The following is a 15,898-nucleotide window of genomic DNA, read 5'->3' as shown; positions in this document are numbered from 1 at the left end:
GAAAGAAAGAAAGAAAGAAAGAAAGAAAGAAAGAAATGACGCCTTTGTTCTGAAGGTCTCACCATGTGGTTGTGCTGGTGACCCACTGCGATGGCACTGACTGTCTGAGCCTGCAGGTGAGTCTTTACCTGGGAAGAAAACAAAGTTTTTGAAGCAGATTGTATATAATACTGCCATTTCAAAGTCCAGACAAAACCAGACATGTCCCTAAATGAGATGGTGCTGTGCAAAGTTTACAGGTACTATAACTCTGTCAATGATCAGCAGTGTGTTGAATTAACCTGCACCTTTAAAGGAACCGGATAAACACATTCAGTCATTTTATTAGGCTCTAACCAAAAGACTGGCGCAAAAATAAATGAATAGGAGTCTATAATATGAAAATAAAATCTGCTCCTGTTTATTTCAGGAGCATACAGTAGATGTTTGGCAGCACTGAATGAAGCTGTGTTTAATTTAGTGACCCAGATACAAACATGTTCACACCATATTATCTTTCAGAGGCTTGGGAAAGGTTATGATGGGTCAGAATGCCTCGACTGGCAGCTGGAGCAGAAAAACAACAAACAAACACTTCAGATAAATTTWAAAACGTCATATTCTGAACTCTGTCACATTTCTCCTCCGATCAGATCTGTTCAGGTGTTGTTTTGCTTCACAAACACCTGCTCAAAGATATTTTWAAAAAAATCCTGTTTGTGTGGCTCAACCCGTCTTTAAGGAACTCTTTCTAATATTGCTGCAACCGGCAGTTTGAATTATTTTTAGTACAGCTCTTTGTGAGATTGACCTACTTATGAAGCAAAATAAAATTGCCAATTTAGACAGCTGAAGCTTCTTTTAATCTAAATAGTTAAACAACAGATGAGCTAATGGCTAGCCTGAGAGTGTGGGAAACACTGAAGTAGATAGCTGCTACCTTAAAACTTCATTCTCAAAAATAACTATCTAATACCAGTTTATTTGAAAGATTTCATTCATTTTTACTTTGCTATTTGCATCAAATTACACATTTATTTAAATCAAAATGTCCCAGGCTGCATTGAAGTGCTACAGTTTGTGAGAACAAAATCTCTCAGACAGGCAAAAACCATATCATGAGAAACTGACATCAATGTTTATAAAATCTATTTGTATAAATTATAAAGATTGGAGTTGTTTTAAGGTGGCAGGAATCCAGTTTGGTCTTGGACTAGCCATTAGCTCAATCTGGCTAAAGTTCGCTTTTCTTTTTCCAAACTGAGGTTGTTTATAGGGCTATCCATAACAGGTAAGATATTTTTTATTCATTATAACCTTTCTGCAAAATCCAACACTGCAGTCGTAACCTCTTGGTGTATATAAGTCTCTTTATTGTGGACTGTGCCATAAAAAACTGACACATCCTGTTGGAATACATTTAGTCCTGAATGCAGAAAAAACTTTTGCTTTGTTGCATAAATTAAACCAGGAGCTGCTAACGGTCTGGCTGTGGAAACAGGATAACATCACATAAATTCACCTGCAGCCTCCTCTTAGATTTGTTTGTTTGTCTGAGCTGCTGATGGACCGATTTGGTGTTCTTTAATTTACCAGTATCTTAAACTAAGGATGTTTTCTGCCAATGATACAGGTTTCAAATAACTTTTGGGTTTAATTTATGACCTACTGGACACATAAAGTGTGAAATCTTTGCAAAGGACACACAATGAACAACTCTAAAAAAAAAGAACAAAAACCTTTCACAGTCTGAAGGCAGGTCAGGTTGATAAATATCTCTTTGAATAAGAAAATTAATTATTCAAACTGGCATTGCTGTTAGCTCCAACTCACCAGGTAGGCGGGGGAAGCGATGAAGGCCCCCAGAGCCCCGGCCCCGGCTCCTGACAGCAGACTGCCCCCGTGGAACGAAGTGATGCCCAGAGCTTCGCAGCAGGAGTACGAGCCCAGCCTGACTCCYTTCATCACACCCTGATAGATCAGTCCAACAGAGAGCCCTTTCTGCAGGCCCCGGAGCCCGTCTGTGCGGCCCACCACCCAGAGTGCCTGCAGGACTCCCCGGTAGTGCATCTGGTAGGACCCCCTGGCACAGAGCTCCCCCTGAAGCTGCAGACGAGTCTTCACCACTTCCAGAGGGTTGGTGAACACGCAGGCTGCACAGCAGGCCAGAGCGCCCAGGGCAAAGTCTAGAGGGGGCCAGACAGCTGGAGGGGCAGGTGAGGGGCCAAAAACGGTGCAGGGGACRGCAGAGGACGCCATCCTGTGGGAAAGCTGGCCCCCAAATACAGGATCTTTGGGTGAAGTTTTCAGCAGCTGAGTCACCCCTGAGTGATCCATGAAGCTGGTCTGTGTTAAAAGTCTGGTTGTCACGAGTGTTTCCTACCTGTTCCAGCACATAAAATAAGAAAATACATTTATTTATCACCCACTACGGTCATTTATAGCCTACTTTGCATGTTTGTCRTCTGACAATCTGTTGGTGATCAAGCAAATGGGTTTCAATTACTGAAGTTCAGCCTTGTTTCCACAAACCCAGCCCTGCATATCAGGGCTGAGTCAGAGCCAGTTTCAGAGCCTCCTCTTCATTCAAGACAAAAGTTTGCACTGAATCCAAAGACGTTTTAGCTCCATTAAAAAGGGGTTATTTAAGAAAATTCATCCTGCTGCCAAACTTTTCAGTAAATACACACACACAAAAAAGTTTCCAACTCAGATACAGCAACTTCATGTAGCAACACATCAAGAGGAAAACACACCTGCAGGAATGAAAACTGAGCACAGACATGACCTCCAGGAGCATGACTGCTCTTCACAATGTGCTGACACGTCAAAAGAAACTCACAGTGTCCGGGTGATCCTCTGCTGCTCCATTCTTCCTCTGWCCCCCATGTGTCCTGTCCTCCCAGCAGAAGTCCATTGTCAAAGTCTCCTCCTTCTGCTWCACCTCGCAGCCAATGCTGCTCCAGCGCTGCCTGCCACCTCATCCCTGTCAGAGGACTGCACCAATCAGATGCCTCTGCTGCAGACTGCCCCCCTGCTCTGACTCTCTCTGGGTAAAAGGTTACTGATTCATAGAAAGGAGGGAGGGGGGAGGTGTGTCGGGGTGGGGGTGTCTGTAGAGAAAGCAGGCCAAGAAGTGTCAAAACAAAACAAGGCCAAGGTGCTAAAAAAATCAATATAATTTACTTGATCTTTGAGGCAAAACAACCAAAACCTATGTATGATTTCTGCTCAAGGTCACTTTTTATTGATGTTGGTGTTAATATTTATAAATGTTTTTTTTCTTACATTTCTGACACCTTTTGCATATAAAAAAATATGATGGCTGATCTGTTCAATTGTAGTGTTTTAATAGTGAAAACAATTTTAAAATCAAACTTAATTGCAGTTTAGATGACTCATCTGTGCTCCTTTTTTTCCCTCCTGTGTGCAAAGAAAGCTCACTAGAGGGTGATATTTTGCTAAGTAAAACAGCAGGGGACCTCTGAATTTATTAAAGCGATGCAAAAAAATCTACATGAACTTAGTACTAAAAGGAAGAAAATTTGCGTTTGATTACTTCTTTGTTGTAACAATGCTTCAGCGCGTCCATGAAAAACCTGTCAAATCTTCTCTGCCAGTGTCYAACAGCTTTAGATGCCTTTTTGCTTTTGACTCGTTTCATTTTTTTTATTTGGTTGGTTATTCAAGGAAAAAAAAGCTATATTGGGAATTTAACAATTTACTCATTTAACAAACAGGGGCCTCAGTGGCACGTGGAAGATCCATACACAGCCACAACTTGGCACTTTCTCATGGTGCTCAGCAACTTGACTTGTTCCTTCTTTTTAGGCGGTTTATATTTCAAGACAGCAATGGGGTGGGGGGGGGGGAAGACACCTTCTGACATTTAGTATTGTTTAAGTGCTTTTACTCACGTTTCGTTATGTTCTATTGTTGATGGGAATTAATTACTCAAAAGCCTGTTAGATATAGACGATTGAATAACTTTTAATGAYGAATAAAAACTGTTTTGTTTAAAATTACAACATACCCAATTCAAGGCACATGATTAAATTCAGGTAAAATTTTTATATCTCAGCTTACTTTTTTTAACTTTAAAGAGTGAAAAGATGTGACATCTTTTCACATTTATACAATTTATACAAATTCAGTCCACACCTCAACACACCAAATCTCGGGTCACAAAATAAATTTGAARAAAAACCTGCAAAACCTGTTACAAGTGAGGCACAATTAGTTTAAATTCTTTTGTACTCAATAATTAGATGCCCACAATACAGTAAGTTTTATTTTATTTAAACGAAAAAGAAACTTTGTTTCCAATAATCACTCCTGTCTCTTGTTTACAAGATATTCCCTACTTTATATTCTTAAATTTAAACAGTAGTTCTTTTATGATTGGTACAAAATAGTTAGAATTTACCTAGAGGATCAAACCAAAAAAATAAAACTTATAAAGTTTATTACATTTATTTGACAGAAAGAAAAAAATATTTTCTAATTGTACGCATGTTTCCCACTTCCGAATTAAATTTGCTGTGTTCTGCAAGTTAGTAATGTTTTAATGTAATAGTTCAGATTTTTTAGATGAAGCTCTGTAAAATGACCAAAAACTGTTATCTTCCTTGTTTTGGGAAACTCTTTGAAAATCAGTTCAGAGGATTAGATTAATTCTAGAGAAGAATTCAGTATACAGTATTATCAAACAATTTCAGAKTAGACCATGAAAAAGCTATTTTAAACCTTTACACTGCCGTCAAGTTTGCATTAGTTATTTACATTGGGTTCTATGACTATTTGAACATGTGAACTGAAGCAGCTGCTAGCAGTAGCACCTATGATTCAAAAAGCTTTAGCTTTGGTTCTTCTACTATAACCATGTAACGTGAAACTGATGAAAACTTAAAGGGTATTGCACGAACCACATTATAATGTTCGAAATCTGATTAGACAGAAATCTACTTCAGACTGCTAGCTCGCTAATCTGGTCAGGATTAAACTGTTTTCCCGGAGTTAAGACATTAATTATAAATTGTTTTCATTTCCCACATAACCAGGCTTCAYAAGATCTAAACCTAAAGCAGAAACCGCAAAAAATTTTCGACAGAGCAGACATGGAGGTCTTTATTGTTCAACTATGCTTATAGTACAGTGCCACATCTCTGAGCCACTGTGGCCCCCGACAAACATTAGTCAACAACTTTATACTGCCGCTGTGTACACACAAATACACACACGCACTCACGCCATCTTCAATGTAAACATRGCAGGCTTAAAGAGTTATGGAAAAAGCAAGGCAGTTATTGAACATTTTGCTCTTTCAGTTTCTCTTTTTAAAAGTTCTGAGGGGGTAAAACACACGAAAGATGTTATTTTTTTGTTCGTTTGTTTGGATGCTCACCATTTGGGGAATAACAAAACTAGTCCAGTTCCCTCTTTTCACTAGTCACAAACATACGCACACACAGACGAGGTTCTCATTCAGGCAAAGATTTTATCAAAGTGTAGTTAAAGTGTTTTGGAACGCTTGCGGTAGGCAGAAGGGACAATAGTGAATTTCTTAAGTGAAACATCTAGCAACAATAATGTTTTTATTCATCGTCCTTCCTACAGGAAAAAGGCCTTGGTGTACAGTAAGTTCCCTCATTTTGTCACAGGATGGAGCATTCCTGTTCCCTGCCTGAAGCTGCATTACCTTTTAGCACGCACAAAGTACAAGGCGTTGGTTTTAGGGTAGTACTTTGCATTTTGTTTTTTGTCCATGAGACCCCCAAAAATGATGAGCTCCCCTCTGCCCTGTACCACAGTGTGAAGGCTGGTCTCCGGAGGTCCCGTGACCGCAGCGGGAGTCCCATTACCGTAAACCTTCCAGGACACGACCCCACAGGATTTGGCCCGGGACACGTCCAACACGTACATCTGCATGGGCTTACAGTTCAGAGACTGATACAGGGGCTTCCCCACATTCAGGCTCTGAGGTGGGTGATGGCCCAGGCGCCGCGCTATAGGRGGGATAGCATGTCCGTCAGCTACGGCAGCTTGTGGGGGGCTGGAGGAGGATGGAGGCGTTCCTCCTCCCCCGCCGCTGCCTCCTGCGGGAGAAGCCCCCTGTGTCTGAAGGGAAGACGACGACGAAGGTAAAGATGAGGAAGATTTGTTTTTCACGGCCTCCAGCCCTCGCCGTAAGGCAGCAGGGGACACCGCTCCGGGGGGTGTGTGTGGGGAGCTCGAGGGAGGCGTGTGCAGGCCGTTGGTGCTTGGAGCCTCGGGGTGATGGACGGCAGAGGGAGGAGACTCCCAGCCATAGTCTGTGGAACCAGGGAGGTGAGGGCGAGAGGGGGGAGACCCTCCCTGGGCCGGGCTTGTCCGAGGAGAAGGAGATGATCCGTTTATCAGGGGAGGAAGTGGAGGAAGAGGAGGGCTGTCTGGGCCTTGTGAAGGGGATGGCTGTTGGGATGAAGATGGACTCCCATCTCTGGCCCCTCCTCTAGCTGAGGGCCGAGGTCTCAGKGTGCCCCATCGACCGTTTACGCACGGGGCCTCTTCGGCGGCTCCCAGCACGACACCGGCAGCGCCGCTTCGAATGGGAGACTGAGAGCGCAGGGAAGGCGGCTCGGGGCCCAGGGGGGCAGGTGTGGCACTTATCGGAGAGGGTCGAGAATTYAGACTCGGGCTGAGCGGCGCGCGGCCCGACGGAGCCTGTGAGAAAACCACCACACACTGGCCCACCTAGGAGCACAAGAGCATGTTTAGAAAACAAYTCATAGAAAACCCAACAGAATAAACAACTGTGTGAAAAACGTACCCTGCACGCTGGGTGACACCACAACTCAGGAGCTCCATGTTCCTCGTTCTCCACCTGCAGCTGCTGCCACCGCCATGTAGGGGTGTCCATGTGGAGGAGCCACGCATCTTTCAGGAGCTTTTAAATCAGACAGAAAAAAGCTTAAGCTATGTTTCTTTCTCATATATTGAAAAGACTTAGACACCGAAGTGATAATTAAACAAAAATACGTACTGCATTAGGGCCTCCGCAGCCTCCCAAGATGAGCAAAGTCTTATCATCAATAACGATCTAATAGAAAAAAAAAACATGCTATTTCTTTTCACACAAATAATACTATTTCAAACAAGAACCGATTAATCCTCAGTTTGAAAACTGAAACCTTCTTACRTGAGACTGGCCTCCTCGTGGGTGGGGTGATGGACCTGATATTAGTGGTTTGGACCAGGACCACTGCTCCAGATCCAATACCCAGACTTCATTACTCCTGTTAAAAAAATAATATTACAAAACATGAACATCACCACAGACATTTTCTTTCCCTGAGGCTTTGTTCACACAAAAAACTGTGAAAACCTAATTTCCTGCTTTYCACACTGCTTCTTGACTGTATGTAGTTTTCACTGATAATGTGTCAGAGTCTACAAGTAAAGAGTTTATTACTGCTGTGGCAATGAAATTTAAGTGTTAAAGTTTAAAGGGATCCATGATTAGTTGTAACATTAGACTTTATTTAATAAACATATARTTTAACTGTAAAATAAAGACTGTAAAAATACTGTAGGCTGTTTAGTTTTTATCATTTTTAACCTAAAAGTTCAAAAGCATTAGCCCTGACATTATCACCATATATATGTGTTAGCTCAGCGCTACACATTCCCCTCTCTTCACTGAGGTCCTCCATCCACGACAGAGAGGGGAACGCAAAAATGACTCAGCCTGCAACTGAAAATATAGATGGAGGACCTCAGTTTAGCTTGTTAGCTTGTCGCGCTAGTGCTGAGCTAATAAATATAAGGCAATATAGCGTCGGCGCTAGCGCAAAGACTAACAGGCTGAGCTGAGGTTCTTCTTCCATGAAGCAGCTCTGTTGTCCTCCATCCATATTTTCAGTTCCAAGCTGAATCATTTCTACCTTCTCCTCTCTGTCAACGCTCTCTGGTTTCATTTAAAAGAGTTGATCATCAGATATTGTCCAAGATTAACCTTCAGGGTGGATATAGCTCGTTCACACCGAGGACCTATCCACGTCATCATTTACCCAGAATGCTTTGTGTGTAAATAAAATGGCCCTGTCTGTGTTAAAATATATTTTTAAAAATTTACAAAACTAAACAGCCTACAGTATTTTTACAGTCTTTATTTTACAGTTAAAATAAATGTTTATTAAATACTGTAAAGTCTAATGTTACAACTAATCAGGGATCCCTTTAAAGTAAATCTATTTGCAATATCTTTAGTTTGATTTGAATTATGGGAAAAAAAACACAACCTAGGGGCTTTTTATTTGCCTTGTAGAATCAAATCAACATTTTAGTTGTTCTTTTTTATTTTGATCTATTTTCGTGTTTCAGATGCTGTATTTTGTATATATATGATGAGTTAGGATCASTTTGAAATAAACTGTACATACATTTGACGTGCTCCTAAAGAGCCCCCAAACACCACCATTGTGTTCCCGATTACAGATGACGAATGGCCGGCCATGGGTGGAGGTCCGTGWGTTGTTACTATACAGTTCCACCTGAGCAAAAAGATAAAATAACGATAAGAAGTTATAATGAATTTTCAACGTTTCATATAGTTTGTCTCAGCCACACCCTCTGAAACCCATCTCACCAGTTCTTTGATGGTGAATAGGTGTGGATTTCATCAAAAAACCTTTCTGGTTGGTGCAGAGGGTAAGGGCTGGGCCGTGTCCATCCACCAAACAGCACTAACAGATCTTTGTGCATCACTAGAGTCGCTCCYGCTTTAGGAGATGGATAGGAGCCTGTAAAATAAAATAAACAATAATGACGACAATAAATGAAAATCATATGTTCAAATCACAGGTTTTGGAGAGCATCGTTCACACTGCAGGTCTTAATGCTCAGATTTATATCAAATTTTAAAAATGTATCTCTATCATGTTTCCCTGCATTGTGAATGTAGTCTAAATATGCAAACATGTCAACTTGTACGGATTGTCCATAAGTTATAAGGATTTTACGTCATTTTGCAGGTATACGGACGTACAGAGCAATCTCACGGATTTTTTCCAAGTCTTATGGATATTTTCAAAACCTCATTTTCAAATTTATCCAACATGTCAGAGCGTGCAGGATGATTTAAAAAACAGTAAATAACATCAAACAGCCATCTTCCAACCTGTCCTGCTGCGAGAAATAAGTTTTGAACTTTTTCCTCTCTCCTTTCCTCCTGCTTCGCAGCGGGCGCTTTCATGTCRGCAGCTGACAGGAACCCACCCGCGGGTGCGAGTTGCATGGATTTTTTGCAAAATTTACAGATTTTTGAGGATCTTTAAACAGGTAAACGTTCAAAGTGGTTGACATGTATGAATATGCTTTTAGAAAACATACAGGTTCTAAGTCTGTCTGGAGCAATACAATACAAATGTATAAAAAAAAACCTTGGGGCATGTGTCTAATTTGACTGATAAATCCTAGATATTGTGCTTTAGGCTGCTGCTTCTWCACATCTGACTAATGTGTTCCTTAATTATGAGGTTCTCACCTGAGGCCAAAGGTCGGATCCATTCCTTGCTGTTGAGGTCAAGTCTCCACAAATCATTAAAGGCAGCATTGCAGCTACTCTGAGTGCAGCCCCCAAACACATACATGGACTGATTTGAGTCATAATAACATGCACCTGCAATATTTCATGAAAAATAAAAGAGAATCAGGGAGTTAACAAAACTCTGTAAATAGAGAACATTTGTACACAAAATGTGAAGCTGGTGATAAAACTAAACCAAAACATAAGTTTAACTTTTTAAACTGTATTTAAACAGTTTTATTTTTATGTTGCTAAAAGTGCATCTAGGGCCTGGCATTGCAATGTCCAGCCTAGGCTATAAATGTTTAAGTGTATGGAATTGTCAATTAGGTAACCCTCCCTACTCAATAAACAATAAAAATTAATAACAGACAACATTGTGTGATGAGGCAGCAAATACTGACTGTGCGAAAAGCGCTGAGTAATGGGAGTTCCTGGATATGGGTATGTCCGACTTTCCCACTGGATATTTCCCTCCTGGACAGCTCTTAGAAAACCATGGTAACACTGATAGGCAACACCTAATTAAGAGAAAATATAATTAAACAACATAAACACAAGAAAGGTTTTATTACAAGCATAGTAGTGACATTTGCACTGAGTTTATGACTCATTACTACAACCCAAAAATCCAAAAACATTTGTGTAAAATGAAGAAAATGCAAAAAAATCGGAAACCACATAAACACATATTATTCACAGTGAAACACAGTTAAAATATTTAATGCTTAAACTAAGAAATTGTTCCAATTGTCAGGAAAAAAATGTCATTTGAATTTGATGGTAGCCATGCATCTAAAAAGAGTTGAGACATGAGCAATAACAGACTGTAAAAGTAAACTTTACAAATAAATAAATAGCTGGAGGAGCATTTTCACTAATTATATTTATTAGCAGCAATTCAATAAGAGGATTAYGTATACAAGGCACCTTTGAGACTGAATCTCTTAAAAACATGTCTAAAATGTCTGAAAATGTTCCTCAAAAGAAACAAAGGCTTCAAATATCCCATCATCTACAGTTCATAATATCAAACGTGATGAGACTTACAGCTCTTTACTGGTAACTGGCTCAGTCATAGCCATCACTACATAAAAAATCTTTAAGAACGTGGAGAAATCTTGATGCTCTAAACACAAGGCCAAAAGTAAAAACTGCTTTTACATTTTCCACAAAATCTAAACTTTRACACAATTTAGGTTGTTTATAAACCAAGCATTCAGAGTAACCCCATCCCAGCCAACATAAAATGTACTTTTATACAAGATGCTACGAATACAATGATCATACCTTTAATGAGACGGTACCACTGCTTACAAACTAATGCAGCTGTCTTGTGCTCCTGATAAGGTGAGAGGAAGGACAAAATGTATTCGAGAACTTCCTCTGGCAGCTCAACCATCGTTCTRCCTTTTTCTTTGGCACCAATGTTCACGTCCCCGTCTTCTCTATATGACCCCATCTTTGCCTCCACCTCRTCTGCTATCCCAGCAGTCTCCGTACAGTCATCCTCTGTGTCCATGGCAACAAAGTATTCATCTTCATTGTCAGGGGAAAGGGACATAATTATCTGTTGAAACATGGGTTTATATTAAAGTCCATGAGTATGACCAGTTTCAGTTACATTTCTTCATATTACAGTGCTATTCCCCCCTCCCCTCTTTGCTCATCCTAAAATATCTACCCAGCATTATGTTCTGTGTTGTTCTTTCAACTGAATCTAAATGAGAATAAGGCCTTCCATGAACCAAAATAGATCTCATTTTTATTACACTTGAAAAGCAATACTCCGCATCAAATATTGTGGCAGTCAACTCACAGTACGTCAAACTAACCGGTCAATTGTTTGAAATTGATTTCGTCCTTTCTTTATACTGTGGAGCTGGCCTTTTCACTATGCACATTCCTTATATTATTAGCCCAGTCCAGCTAGCTACCTTTAGCGTCCACATAATGAATCACTCGATTGCTAATGCTAATAATCTCACAAAGTTACCTATTGTTACCTAAAACAGCAACGCACTTTAAATCTTGCCATTTTTAATAACTAGATAAAATATTTTCTTCGTAATTTTCCCCGTTCAGTTCACGTTCGCAAAGTGTTTTGATTCGCAGAGTATGTGCTAGCATGCAATGGGCTAATGCTAACGAACGTACCAGCATCAAGGAAGGCTAATGGTAGCCAACACCGATTTTGTTCATGTCACAATTTATTCCTTTACATTAGGCATCTTCTTTAGATCACATCTGACTAAACAAATAGAGAAATCCATTACATCTTCGCTGTCTTGTCGGTGTGACATCCTTCCAAGTCCACAGCCAGCATCAGCTAGTACTGCCTCTTAAGCTAACAGAGCTAGCTAGTATCCCCAGTGCTGTTTCCTCTGATCTGTGTTAGCTTCAGCGGAGTCTGTACGCGTGCTGCCTGATGTGACAGTGGTCTTATAAATATTGTACCACTGTGACAGCAAAGGGCCTGGTTTATTATATACCGTTGTTTTAGACGTCTTCTTTTCGGGGACTTCTCTGTGTGTGTTTCGCCTCTCGTCCGTCTCTGTATCAGCTCCGGCGACTCCTCCGCAGCCTCCACACAGTCGCCATCTTCCGCTCCGTTAGCAGCTTCCGCTTTCTCCCCAGCAGAGGGCAGCCTCTGCCCGCCCGGCTGTACGAGGGCGGGTCCCCACCTGCCGAGGGCTCCTAAGGATCACCAAACTTTAAGGACAGACTCCTATTTTTAATAAGTGTAAAAAAAAAAGTTACATATATTAGATGAAATATTTAAACTTGCTGATTAAGAAAACCAACAAAAGTTGAAAGTGAAATTAAAAGTGAAAAAATGCAGTAGCTATAAACATGGACAAATTCAAGGGTATAATCACCATCTTAAAATTAAAAATTTCTTAAAATTTTTTTTAATGTTTATTTCTGCTTTGACTGAAAAAAAAATAGAGAGAGAGAGAGAGAGAGAGAGAGAGAGAGAGCGCAGATATTGGAAGTGGGGGGACATGTCCCACCCCGTACCTTTGGCGGTTACGCCCATGGACAAATTGCAGACGAATTTCAATTTCTTAGACATTTTTATGCTTAATTCTCTATCAAATTAACCAATTATTGAAATCTGAATTGTTGCCTAATATTATTTTTATGTAAATATTTTTTGTAATTGAAGTTCCATCTCTATTGGTCTCAACAGAGATGGAACTTGAAGGCACAGTGTGTAGGATTTGTTGTTTTCAGCGACATCTAGTGATTGAGTGGTTGAATCATCCTCCCTGGTCCTCCCTCAGGGTGTCCTTCAGAGCTGGCAGCTCTGGGGGTTTCTGAGTCCCACCCTCCCCATCCCTCTGATACTGGTCCTCAAGCTCAGGTTCCTACTGGCCATCAAGCTCTGGTTCCTGTTGGCCCTCCAGCTCTGGTTCCTGTTGGGTCTCCTGCTGAGCCCTGTGCTCCTGAGGTTCCTGGGTCGTCAGCTGTCGCCTCAATGTCGCCTGGTTCGGCTGCCGTCGCCTCTTCGTCTCCTCTGTCGCCTTTGGTCACCATCGCCAAGGCTCTGGCTCCCTCAACCTCCGCCGGTTCCTCATTGGCTCCTGCCTCCTCCCTTGGCTCCACGTCTGCTCCTGCCTCCTCCCTTGGCTCCACGTCTGCTCCTGCCTCCTCCCTCTGGCTCTGCTCAGTTCCTGGGGCCTCATCGGACATGGAGTGGGGATCTCCAGGTCATCCTCCTGACTTTGGCCTCTGCGGCAGGGAGGTTCATGGCCGGCCTCCTGAACTTTTGTTTTTGGGACGTCAGGAGCCGTCCGTTATTGACAGATGTTGTGCTCTTGCTGTGCTTTTTTCAGTGCTGTCTTGGCTTTCCAGCTGTGGAAGAAATGTTCCACTAACTTTTTGCAGAGCCCAATGGCTCGAGCAATGCAGACATCATCTTTGACTGAATTTTCTGAAGAAATGGGAGAGACACTAGACAAATATTCTTGTTTAAATCTGTCAAAAATAATCAAAATTTATATTTTAAAAATTATTAGATCAAAAAGCAATGTCTAATGTAATTATTTATAAGGCAACAGCATGCCATGTTGTTTATTTTTTAAGCTTAACTTCATCTTTTATACTGCACTACATTATGAGTTTCATAAGTTTATCATGTTGTATTTACACTGCTCTACTTCATTTTGCCCGATCAGTCCTAATACAAAAACAAAATTAAATAGAATCATGACAAAATTAGCATTATACTACCAATATCACAAAAATATTAATTATCTATTAGAGTTATTCAAAATTATTTGATGATGTATAACACCTTTAGTGCTAAACAGATTTGTTAATTCCCACAGCTAATAATACACTTACCGATTGCAAGATGCAGTCTGTGTCCGAAACACTGAAGCCTGACCCAGTTGTTCAGTTTTGTGGCCTCCACTACGTTGGCACCATTGTCCGTGGGGATGCACACTTTTTGGTTTTCTTGAAGATCCCAGCTGGCTAGGACCTGACATAATCCATGGGCAATATTTTCACTGGTGTGRGACTCTGGGAAATACACAGTCTCTAGACACCGTGTTTAAGTTAGTTCAAAATCTTCAGTAAGGAAGTACACAGTGAGATGAAAGTTACAACTGTAACTACGGTTCTATGAATCCCGGATGACTGCCAGAGGTGGTGCTTCAAGCACTGGATGACTTATGTCAACAAAGTCACGAGGAATTTGCAAAACCCACAACACCACTTACCTCACTGGGATATAGGAGGAAGCTGCTGCAGAACACTTTGCAGGGGATGGGGCACCGCCACATTCACTCTGTAGAACCAAGCAAAGGTGTTCGGTGATGTCCAGGAGGCCACACTGCATATGATGTCCAGCGGCACTCCAGTCATGGCGGCCCACGAGGTCYTCAGGRCCCTTGTGGAATGACACTTCACAACCATTGGAAGTGATTGACCCATCGAGGCTTAAGCCTTATTGATTAGCCCCATGACCCAGTGTGAGAGTCGCAGCTTAAAAAGAGCTTGCCCTTTCCGAGGGCCTGGATAGCAGACAAAAAGATTATTTGTCTTTCGGAAAGGCGCTGTGGATCTCACATACGCCGACAGAGCACGAACGGGGCAAAGAAGCTCCGAGGGGGTCCCAGTGTTAAAACGGGCAAGCTGAAGCGGCTGTGTTCTGCCTGCCGCCACTGCCACCTTAGGGATAAAAGAAACATCAGGCCATAGTGTCACACCTGAGCCATCTGAGTTCCACCGACAGCGTGGCTCAGCTATAGATAATTTCTGCATCTTATTTTGTAAAGTGACACCACACTTTGGACCATTTTGCTTTTGACATCTCGAATATAATATATAATATATAACTGTTAACTGCAGCGGCACCTGTTAAGCCCCTCTCCATGAACTCAGTTCTACTCAGTTCACTTTGGGTCGGGTCGGTTCTGCTCAGTGTCCGTGTGTCTCCACGCAGTGGGTGTGATAATGTGCAGACCGACTGTAGCGGCTTCAGCTGTTGTGTTAAAAATAAAATAAAATAAAAAACCTGTTGTGGTCTTACCATTCGGACTTTACTTTTGTTTATTATCACGGTGCTGTTTAGCTAAGTGCTTGTGTAACCGTGGGTGGCCAGTTTTTTGGAAACCTCCTGTGATCTGTTCAGCTTCATCTCATTCACCTGCATTCACCTCTCTCCAGGAAGTGTTTGCAAGTTCTGCCTTTTTCAAAAAGCAGTTTAAGTTTACCTCAGATTATCATTCCTATACTTGTCAAAAATCATTAGTCTGAGCCTTTTCTTAAACAAACTCATGTTTGGACATTGCTTCAGTTCTTGATAGAATTTATTCCAGACCCTTACACCACTGAGGTGCACATTCTTTTCATAGTTGTTTGAACACTCCTGGTTCTGAAAATTAAGGTTTCCCCTGACATCACAACCCCCACTCTATTCATAAAAAGTTTCTGTATATTATCTGGTAGTTGTTTGTTCCTAGCTTTATACATCACTTGAGCTGTTTTAAATTCAACCYGGTCRAAGAGTTTGAACAAGCAGGATTTGGTAAATAACTCAGTAGTGTGATCCTGGAAGCCTACCTTATGAACCATTCTGATGGCTCCTTTCTGGAGAGTGCATAACGGTCTGAGTGAGGATTTGTAGGTGTTTCCCCAGACTTACACACAATAATTCAAAAATGACAAAATAAGCGAACAATATACAATATGCAGTGCTTTATTATTTAAAAAAATCTACCAGTAGCTTTACTGAGGACTGAGATACTTCTTGATATTTTAGCTTGAACATACTGAATTAGGGTTGGGCATAATCGTATCGTGTGTGATTAATCGTCAGAAAAACATTAATCGATTAATTTT

At 41.3% G+C, this 15,898-nt stretch overlaps 2 protein-coding genes across 3 annotated transcripts in view; both read right to left on the bottom strand.

Moving 5' to 3' along the window:
- slc25a34 (solute carrier family 25 member 34) overlaps nucleotides 1-3,099 on the bottom strand; it is a 6,798-nt gene extending 3,699 nt beyond the window's left edge. The window contains exons 1-3 of one of the 2 annotated variants that reach the window (XM_014006373.1): nucleotides 2,736-3,099; nucleotides 1,813-2,362; nucleotides 63-128 (exon numbers count right to left, since the gene is read on the bottom strand). In XM_014006373.1, coding sequence (XP_013861827.1) covers nucleotides 63-128; nucleotides 1,813-2,316 — 570 coding nt within the window. In that variant the 5' untranslated portion in view covers nucleotides 2,317-2,362; nucleotides 2,736-3,099. The remainder of the gene's footprint in view (nucleotides 1-62; nucleotides 129-1,812; nucleotides 2,363-2,735) is intronic. The other variant, XM_014006372.1, reaches the window with a different exon arrangement.
- A 1,980-nt stretch (nucleotides 3,100-5,079) lies between these two features.
- Nucleotides 5,080-12,234, bottom strand: fbxo42 (F-box protein 42). Its single transcript, XM_014006370.1, has 10 exons — nucleotides 12,037-12,234; nucleotides 10,835-11,114; nucleotides 9,949-10,065; nucleotides 9,503-9,637; nucleotides 8,606-8,759; nucleotides 8,400-8,510; nucleotides 7,157-7,253; nucleotides 7,001-7,057; nucleotides 6,788-6,904; nucleotides 5,080-6,711 (listed from the first exon to the last, which is right to left on the bottom strand). The coding sequence occupies exons 2-10, from the start codon at nucleotides 11,106-11,108 to the stop codon at nucleotides 5,674-5,676; spliced, it is 2,100 nt and encodes a 699-aa protein (XP_013861824.1). The 5' UTR covers nucleotides 11,109-11,114; nucleotides 12,037-12,234; the 3' UTR covers nucleotides 5,080-5,673.
- Between the last annotated feature and the right edge of the window lie 3,664 nt (nucleotides 12,235-15,898).

Source organism: Austrofundulus limnaeus, unplaced genomic scaffold (genome assembly GCF_001266775.1).
Source record: "Austrofundulus limnaeus strain Quisiro unplaced genomic scaffold, Austrofundulus_limnaeus-1.0 Scaffold35, whole genome shotgun sequence".
In the NCBI taxonomy this organism is placed as follows: domain Eukaryota; kingdom Metazoa; phylum Chordata; class Actinopteri; order Cyprinodontiformes; family Rivulidae; genus Austrofundulus; species Austrofundulus limnaeus.
The sequence above is the reverse complement of the archived record's forward strand: the minus strand, read 5'-3'. Positions and strand labels throughout refer to the sequence as shown.